Source organism: Denticeps clupeoides, chromosome 14 (assembly GCF_900700375.1).
Source record: "Denticeps clupeoides chromosome 14, fDenClu1.1, whole genome shotgun sequence".
Taxonomy (NCBI): Eukaryota; Metazoa; Chordata; class Actinopteri; order Clupeiformes; family Denticipitidae; genus Denticeps; species Denticeps clupeoides.
Window position 1 is genome coordinate 20001 of NC_041720.1, and position 9727 is coordinate 29727.

Genomic DNA, 9727 nt, shown 5'->3' on the forward strand with positions numbered 1-9727 from the left:
CGCGACTCGGAACCCGACTGAAGCGCGGTTCCTCTCAGGTATCTTGGGCGCGGCGAGGGCGTGGACACGCCCCGTCTCTGCTTCTTGTTCTGCATGTGTTAGGGGTTAAGAGGTTCCGTGCATGATCTCGTTTCATGTGCCTTTACTGATCTATGCAGCAGGGGGCGACACAGAGCGCCCGCATGATTGTTCCACGTCCGTCTGTTACAGAATGTGTTCTACGTTCTTTACTTCGATTTGGTCCTTCTGGACGATGAAAGGTGTCACGCAGATGCCATCGCAACCAACAATGCAACCGCACTCAGGTGAAAGGGAACCTGTTAGAACCGACGGCCAATCACACGACGAGAGCCCTGGCTCATTTCGTCCAATCAGCAGCTCACCCTTGACACTCCACCGTGAGCCGAGGATGGTGATTGGACCGCGTGGACAAAAGGAGGCGGGCCATGAAGGAAGCCGCTGGTTGGCTGATCTTGACGTTTGGACTCTTTCAAGTTTGAGCTTTTCATTTCGTTTTTGGGGTTTCTTTCCTGCTAGAACGTTTATGAACACCAAAGTTCTATTTATATACGTTTCATAAAGTATTAACTATTTTTCAATTTTGTAAAATTGATTTATTTGTACAGATGCCAAATAAAATATTTTTTTAAGACCTGGTGGAAATTAAAACCCACACGGTTAATAATGAAGCAAGCCAGGCGCCTGGAGCAGGTGACTGATGTTTTATTTAAAATGGAGATGAAAAATCACTTTTCAGGGGTGCCAACCTGCACACACACACAGGCAGATTTAGAAAATATAAATAGGAGGCAGCACCTTGCCAAGATTCCAAGCGAAATCTGTAACATACAGCGATAAACGGGGGGCAAAAAAATAAAAAATTTTAAATAAGTTAAAAAGTCATGCATGGACAGGTCATCAGTCATTAAAAGTTTTTCCAAATAAGAGTTTAAAAAAAGGTGTACAAATCTCATTAATTCTTATCTTAAAAAAAAATTTAAAAGACTCAATTAAAAAAATATTATAAGACATAATTTCTCAGAGTCCAGTTGCCATGACCCTCGGGTCACCTGGCCTCCCCCGGGTCGGGTATGGCCGCGGGTGAGAGGGCGTGGTAGCAGCCCCAGCTCTCCTGGGCGAAGCGGAACACCATCTCCTTCACGCCGTCCAGGTACATCTGCTGACCGGAGTGCAGGAACAGCCAGACCAGGCGGCTGAGCTGCGCGGTGACGGAGTCGCCGTGAAGTCCATCTGTAGGACCAGGGGTCTCATTTAGAAAAAGATCAGCTTAATAAATTCCACATATTCCGCCCTCTTAAACCATACATGTTAAATGCAAATCCCCTCATGAATATTCAAAACGACTATGTAAATTCCCCCCCCAAAACATTGCATCATGGAAATTGAGGGGAAAAGTACGAGAAAATCTTCTGAAAGTGAAATATATGCGCTTGTGGCTGAAGTGGAAGTCGGGATCGTATAGAATCACGTACGACGCACCACCACTCGGCCGCACTTTTACCAGCGGCGAATCCGTACGGCCCGAACCAGATTAAAAGTGCAGATCAAGTTAAGATTCCATTCGAATGACATGTTTTATATCCACTATTATAAATATGTGACTGAAAAAATTACTTAATTTTATACGGCGTATTGCTGGCTAGGACGAGGAATTATTACAGATGTACTAACGCCAGTCTTGTAGGTCTCGTTTTGTGCGTACACAACGGAGCATGGTCCTGCAGGGCTCTCAACCTCTCCTGCGCAGAGGAACGAAGGTGTGCTGGTCTCATCACGAGGTTCAAAATGCAATTATGTAAATTAACACACTTCCATGACTATCTGCTGAACGCCAGTGACTCTCTGCTCCTGAGGAACCTGGTGTGGTTGAGGTGCACCGGTCACCTTGAGAGATCTTGGTGTGGAACTGCAGGAGGGAAAAGAGCTCCTCGGCGAGAGCCTCACGGGCCCAGGTGTTCTCATCCTGGTAGATCCAGTCCTGGATCAACCTCTTCCGACGCAGGAAGCCCTGGACGTGGTCGAGGTAGATGGAGTTCCCAGAGATCAGGAAGAGTCTAAAATGATAAAAAAAAAAAAAAAAAAAAAAAAAAAAAATCAAGTGACTAGTCATACTGATAAAGACATCAATAAACTGAGCAAAAGCAACCAGTGAACTCCACACACACACACAACATGGCGTTTTGGTGAGAAGAAGAGTGGATTCCCCACATCAATCTGGTTCAGGATCAGTTTCTGCTCTTCAGAAGAGGACAGACCTGCAGAAAAGAAAAGATAAAGTCCCGACCACGAGATTGATGATGAAAGCTCCTCCGGGTCCTCGCTCCGTCGGGGAGGGTTCCTGTGGTCCTCACTCTGTTGCTGAGGGTTCCTGTTGCGGGACCATCAGCGAGTCACTTCAAACGTCCCCCTCCACGTGCCACGTTTGAAGCTACGAGCCGCTTTGTCTCACACTGGCCTTCACACACTTCAAAGTCCCGCCGAGTGATGGACTTCAGCGAGTGTTCTCCACACCTTCCCCGTCTCACGCTCACAGCCCGGCCTTCAGAGCTCAGAAGAAAGTTCTGAAATGTTCCTCCACGTCCTAAACCATCTTCCAGGGCTTTCAAAGTGGATCAAATGGTGATTAACCATTTCAATGGAAGCAGTGACGAAGCAGTGTTTATTACACCAGATGACCAGATGGACATGGAAGAGGTCCCAGTATTTCAGAAGGCTCAGATTGTAGTCCTGGTTCCAAGAGCAAATGATCGACCACCAAAGAGCTAAAACTGAACTCCATTAGAGGAGATCTGACTCAACCAAGTTCTGGTCTGAAGGAGAACATGACCGACCACTCAAGTCTGGCGACCTCTGACCCCAGGCGACACTCACTTGTAGTAGGGCAGCGTCTCCACCATCCTCCAGTTGGCGTAGTTGAGCGCCGCCTCCTCCAGCGCGCAGACGCGGCTCATCTGCACCTTGGCCACGGCCCAGAAGCGCTCGCGCTCCACCAGCCTGTCCCGCATCTCGCGCCGCAGCAGCAGGTACACGCCCGTCAGCGTGTCCTCGTACACCTAAGTCAAAGTGTCAAAGTGAAGTGATTGTCATTGTGAGACACAGCAGCACAGCACACTGTGCACACAGTGAAATGTGTCCTCTGCATTTAACAATCACCCTGAGCGGCCATGACAGGCGCCCGGGGAGCAGTGTGTGGGGACGGTGCTTTGCTCAGTGGCACCTCAGTGGATCGGGATTCGAACCGGCAACCTTCTGATTACGGGGCCGCTTCCTTAACCGCTAGGACACCACTGGCCCACACCTGCAACACACGGCAGCCGAGACAACAGAAGAACCTGCTCAGGGGTCTGGAGGGGCAACCTGGAACTTTTCACTGGTCAGTCACACGTTCTACCTGCAGGAAGAACATACAAGAGCCGATTCGGCCAAAGCACGTCATCCACTTTGTCTCTGCTGGAGACCCTGAATCCTCATGATGACCAAGACACGTTCTAAGCCTGCTAGACTGAACCAGGAGTTATAGGGCCGAGACGAAGCAGGTAACACGCCCACCTGTGAACCAGAAGAGCACAGGCTCAAGCCCTGAGCAGGACACTTAACCATGAGTGTCTCCAGGGGGACTGTCCCTGTCACTACTGATTGTAAGGTGGTAGTAGCCTAGTGGGTAACACACTCGCCTATGAACCAGAAGACCCAGGTTCAAACCCCTATGACTACCATCATGTCCCTGAGCAAGACACTTAACCCTGAATGTCTCCAGGGGGGGACTGTCCCCATCACTACTCAGTGTAAGGTGCTCTGGATAAGGACGTAAGTCCTGGAAATGTAAATGAGCAGAACAACCAGTCCAACTCCTGAAGGTGACCTGACAAAGTGACAAAAAAAGAGAGCGATGTTGAGAACCTTTCGGCGCTTCAGTTTGCCCCAGTCTCTCCCCAGGACCCAGGCCACCAGCGACTTGCACATGGAGAAGTAGTTGTCCACCGTCTGGATCCCTGGACGGAGAGAAGTTGACTCGCTGTGGGGGCGCAACGTAGGACGAGGAAAACCGGCCACGCCCACTCACCCACCGCCTCGTCCCCTTGGGCCAGGTGTCCCCTCCAGTAGTCGGCGGTGACGTGGTGGAGGGACGCCAGGTAGTGGACGTCGCACAGCGTCTCCCCCCAGCTGGACACCTTCCTCTTGTCGTGCCTCTTCCACTGCAGGTAGATGCAGCGCAGCTGGCGGCTCGGCGCGGGCGGCTGGCGGAACAGCCAGAAGGTGAAGAGCCACTGGAAGCGGCAGCGGGAGTACTGGGCGTAGAGACGTTCCAGCTCGCCGTGATCTGTGGACGGGAGGACCAACTCCAATACACGCCACAACTTTCACTCTCAATCACAATCTCCCCACCTGTTACACATATTTTATGTTCAAGGTGTAAAAGTGTAATATTTGGTAATGTTTGCAATATTTGCATATTGCTTTACATTGTATACTTGCAACATTTGCAATTCTGCGCTCGGTATCAGTCGCTAAAGCATTTCACCGCATATCGTACCGTTTGCCGTACCGTGTACGTGGCAAATAAAGTTGGAATTTATCCCAGGACAAAGTAAACGCTGAAGAACGGGGAAAAAGCGCAGCATCGTGGTCCATCGTTCATGTGTTCCAAACGTGCCAGAAATGCACATTTTAAAGTCGGCCTGATTCTGGACCTCTTTCTACACGCAGATGAGCGGAGCCCCACCGTTGTGTTTGTGCTGGTCGAGGACGTGCTGATGGACCCTCTCAGCGCCGCCATGGTGCAGGAGGGCGAGACCATGCAGCTCCTTCCACTCGAACCTCAGCAAGAAGCCCTCGCCGCTTTTCTCTGCGAGGAGAAATGGTGAGAGTCTGAAATCCAGACTGATCCTCAGTCCACATTAAACACATTAAACCCAGTTTCGAATGGGAACAGAGACCCTCCTGAGAGCCAGGCGGCCAAGACGTCTGGTGAACTTCTGGTTCTCCAGAAGGTTCTGGACAAGTTCATGAATCAGTGTAAAAAAAGCTGAAGACCTCACCTTGGAGCTTCTTCTCCAACAGCCCCCTGTCGATGCCCCACAGAGCCTCGATTTCGTCACAGGGCAGCCGGACCGAGGGCAGAGGGACGTTCTCCTCCAGAACCAGCCACTGGACCCAGTACTTGTGCGGGTGGAGTGGGTTCTCGGGCAGGAGCCTCTCCTGGAAAACCCGGTTGCAGTGCAGGTTTGTGAAGAGGGCCTTCCACATGAACAGGAGACGGAAGGCCTCCTTGGCGGAGACGGGACCCGTGACGTATGGCACCCCGAACGACGTCTGGAGGAACATTTTTACACCACGTCAGGGTTAAGGGCCCTGCTCAGGGACACGATGGTAGTAAGTGGGGTTTGAACCTGGACCTTCTGGTTTATAGGCTACTACAGCAAACCACATCACACGGGGCTCCTGAGGAACCCTACATTCTTACAGAGGAGGCGCAGACCCACAATATCCACACCTAGAACCTGAAGGCACCTCAGCTGATCATTATATGAAATAAACACTTTACTGTGGTGAAATAAGCTGGACATATAGCTCATGCTGGACATCATCTCTGTAGGAACCCTGACCTCTGACCTCCTCCAAACTCACTACAAACACGTGGACTCATACCCGGAAGTGGCGCGTCCACAGCGAGTCGCACGACGCGACCCGGAAGAGCTCCACGCAGGTGCTGCCCAGGCGCAGCAGGGACCGCGGGTCCAGCTCCCGCAGGACCAGAACCAGGACCTCGTCGCTCAGGCCGAGCAGCCCCGCTCCGTCCCCGTCCCCGGCCGAGGCGACGGACAGCAGGGAGAAGTGTTCCCGCAGGCCGCTCTCCCACGTCCCGTCCGGAAGCGCCATGTCCGCCAGCCGCCGCCCGCGGTGCCGCCGAGTCCGCGGCCTTTAACCGTCCGGGAGAAACCACGGCCGGAACAGCGGGGGTGACGGGTCCCCGCTCCAGTCCACTATCCGGCATGACTCAAATCACTCAACTAGTTCTGATTGGCTGATTACGCTAACGAGCAAGAGCTCAAAACATTGTGATTGGCTGGAAAAAACAACATCAGCCAATCAAATTAATTCTGGGCTCTTGTTCTTGCTGAATAATAAGTGCCTCTCTGGACAGTGAATCAGGAGGAAACCCACACCGAGACAGAAGAACATGTAAACTCCACACACACAAGGTGCTGTCAACGCTATTTGTCCCAAATCAAATTACTGCCACTTTCACTTTTTAATCATTATTATTGGTGTGTTTTACCCCACTTACTACCATCGTGTCCCTCTGTCCCCAGGGGGACTGTCCCCGTCACTACTGAATGTAAATGTGTTGTTACGGAACACGTAAAAGAATATAGTTGTATATAATCCAAGTGAAATATAGTACATAGTGGTTTTTAATGTTTGTCTTGTGTTTTGGACGTGTGAAGCTCAAGAAAGTCAAAGGAGATTTCATTCATCTTTTCTATATAAATTCTTTATTTGGCGTATTTGCATTTTGTAATAACGCTCATGTTACGATCGCCTTTACGATGTCCGCATAGCTGCGTCCTGTTCACCAGCCTCCCAGATCAACCTGGACAGCCTGGTTCTTGTACTGTTTTCTTTTCTCCACGTCTCCTTGTGAAGCTTCTCGAAGATGCTCCAGTGCTGCTCTCATGTCCACTGTCTGCTCGAGTTGCCCACACAGTTCCTTCTCCCTTCTGAGGAGGACCTTCAGGGTTTCCTCAATCTCCTGCCTCTTGCTTGTATTGTTTAAGTCCTGGAAACGTTTTTCTAGTTCGTTCCTGGTAGATGTTTCTTCGAGGAGCACTTTTTCAAGTTCTTCTCGTGCTCTGTGCTCATGGTCACGTTCGGCTGTCATCATCTCAAGTTCCTTTTTCATTTGCTGGAGCGTCTCCTCGTGGAGACTGTCTTTGCTCTCCAGCTGATGACGGAAGTTTGTCTCTGTCTCCAGGAGAAGCCTCTCTGCCTCTTTCCTGCTTTCTCTTTTTGCTTCAAGCTCTTTTTCAGCTTTCTCTCTCCTGCTCTGCTCATCTGTCATTTGACTTCTCAGCGTTTCCTGCTCCTTCTTCTCGTTCTGCAGCGTCTCTTCATAAAGAGCCTGCATGCTCCCCAGCTGCGTATGGAGCTGTGTCTCCATCTCCATCTTGCGTTCCAGTTTCTCTCACGTTACAGAAACACCTTTCTGCTTCTTCTCTGTTGTGTATCTCCACGTTCAGCTGTGCTTCAAGCTCCTCAAATCGCAGCTGTTCCAGATCTTGTTCTTCTCTCAGTCTTTCTTTTACTTCATTCTCAGCCTCCTGGACGGCAATTTGCCTCAGCTCTTCACGCCAAGCCAGGCTGTTCTGTGTCGTGTCACGAATAGCCATCTCCAGATTATTATTAGAGGCCATGAACATCTCCTCCACTTCTGTACGATGACCGGGATCCCTTTCCAGGAATGTCTCCGTCACCGCCTCGAGTGTGCCGAGCTGTTCCCCGAACACCTCAACCTGACCCATCTGAGCTGATTTCAGATCGGTCATTTTGGGCTCAACGGAAACGTCCTTCTTGAAGAAGCGACGCTTGGTCCACCTAACAAACTTCTTCCACGCCTTCATTTCTCTACCTCTATACTGAACTCTCGTAAATCTGAAATGATTAAGCTCTTCACGGCTCACCTCTTAAATAGAGCGAAGCTGATGATGTCACTTTTTTTTCAGCCAATCAGATGGAGGAACAAGATCTTAAGAACATTGTGATTGGCTGGTTTCACTCAGCTGATTACGCTACAGAACAAGAGCTCAGAAACATTGTGATTGGCTGAAAAAAATTATATCAGCCAATCACATTAATTCTGGGCTCTTGTTCTTGCTGAAAAAAAAGTGCCTCTCTGGACAGTGAATCAGGAGGAAACCCACACCGAGACAGAAGAACATGTAAACTCCACACACACAAGGTGCTGTCAACGCTATTTGTCCCAAATCAAATTACTGCCACTTTCACTTTTTAATCATTATTATTGGTGTGTTTTACACTTGGCCAAAACGTTTGCGTCTGAACCGGAAGAGCACAAAGTTCCAGGTTCAAACCCCACTTACTACCATCGTGTCCCTGAGCGGGACGCTTAACCCTGACTGTGTCCCCAGGGCATACCTGTCAAGTATCCCGTTTTGGCCCGTTCTTTCCCGCCGTCCTCCCGTATTAGTATTTTCCCGTAAATCTCCCGTATTTTAATCTGCGTTATTTAAAAAAAATAATCTTGAGTTGTGTCGCTAATCTCGCGATAAGTGCCGCCTGCAGTAGCTACTACAGGTACTGAAGGTGGCAGTTCTCGCGAGATTAGCGCGTGAGGTCAGATGACGAGATGATGAGTGACGACGCGGGAAAAAAGAAGAAGAAACAGACAGATGATGGACGCCAGGACAGAGAAGGAAGGCGCTCCTGCCAAAAAACTACATCTCGTGTCAATATACCGCGATCAATGGGACACCGAATGTATTTTTTATGAAGAAGAGCGGGGTGGGGGACAGTCATTTGTAACCGCGACTTTAGCGTCGCACACGGGGGAAGGAATGATGTCCGCCAGGCACAAAAACATGCCCGGGCGATGTCAGCATTCGTGACGAGAAATGCCACTGAGGCAGACCAGGTCACAAGTGCAGAGGTACAAACGGCAACGCTGTGTACCAAAAACCTGAGTCATCAGTTTGTCCAATAATGGCGGACAGGAAACAAGGTCAGGAGTGGTGCAGCTGTGCATAAAACCAGCTGAAGTTTAGAAGTGATTGACAAGTGGTGATTTTAGCTTTCTTGTCACCCGTCTTAAAATGTAAGGGACACTGGGGCTTGGTCGGGGTGGGCGCAGGAAAATGTCCCTTATTTTCAAATCCAAAACTTGACAGGTATGCCCCAGGGGGACTGTCCCCGTCACTACTGAATGTGTTGTTACGGAACAAGTAAAATAATATAGTTGTATATATTCCAAGTGAAATATAGTACACAGTGAACTATACCACATGGTTCCAGTCAGTAAAAAACATTTGTTTTGCACGTCATTAGTGTGAACATGGCCACGCCCCCTACACAAACGGGCCAATCGGATACCAGTACAACTTTGATTCTACATTTTATTATTAGATCATTTGTACCGTGATATAAAATTATTTTTAATGTTTGTCTTGTGTTTTAGACGTGTGAAACTCAAGAAAGGCAAAGGAGATTTCATTCATTTTTTCTTTATTTACCGAAATATCCTGTAATAAGGGTATTATAAATCATTATAAATCTGCTTGGCAGCAGAATCCCAGAATCTCTGTATTTAATCAGCTCAAGGTAATGTTGAGATGTGAGAGAAAGTCCAGATGCACACATATCAAAGTTTGTTCAGCATATTTTCCGTCATTTACCTGCATTCATGATGTTCAGTTTCTCCACTTTGGTCTCCACTGATGTTAGTCTGGTCTTCAGTCCTCCAATCTCTGCATTCAGAGCAGAAAATATTAAAACCACAGTCAGTTCCTACGTGAGCTTTACTAGAACCAGTGGACTTCTCCGTCTTCTTTTTGCATTTCTGCTTATTCTACAACACAAATTCATAAATATCTGAACAGAATGAAGACCCCCACTACGCTGGTACGTAAACTTGGTTAATGAGTTCATCACATGATACCTGAGTTCTTCTGCTGCAGATCTTCTATTTGGT

At 49.0% G+C, this 9727-nt stretch overlaps 2 protein-coding genes across 6 annotated transcripts in view; one reads left to right on the forward strand and one right to left on the reverse strand.

The window, feature by feature from the left end:
* LOC114803276 (centrosomal protein of 85 kDa-like) overlaps positions 1-652 on the forward strand; it is an 18362-nt gene extending 17710 nt beyond the window's left edge. For all 5 annotated transcript variants that reach the window (XM_029002742.1, XM_029002744.1, XM_029002743.1 and 2 more), the window contains exon 13: positions 1-652. This exon is cut by the window's left edge and continues 685 nt beyond it. The gene's annotated coding sequence lies outside the window, so the exon portion shown is untranslated.
* Positions 653-867: 215 nt separating this feature from the next.
* Positions 868-5901, reverse strand: LOC114763635 (uncharacterized). Its single transcript, XM_028953406.1, has 8 exons — positions 5671-5901; positions 5061-5334; positions 4745-4867; positions 4085-4342; positions 3922-4013; positions 2893-3074; positions 1906-2075; positions 868-1251 (listed from the first exon to the last, which is right to left on the reverse strand). Exons 1-8 carry the CDS (start codon positions 5899-5901, stop codon positions 1067-1069), a joined length of 1515 nt encoding a protein of 504 aa, XP_028809239.1. The 3' UTR covers positions 868-1066.
* Between the last annotated feature and the right edge of the window lie 3826 nt (positions 5902-9727).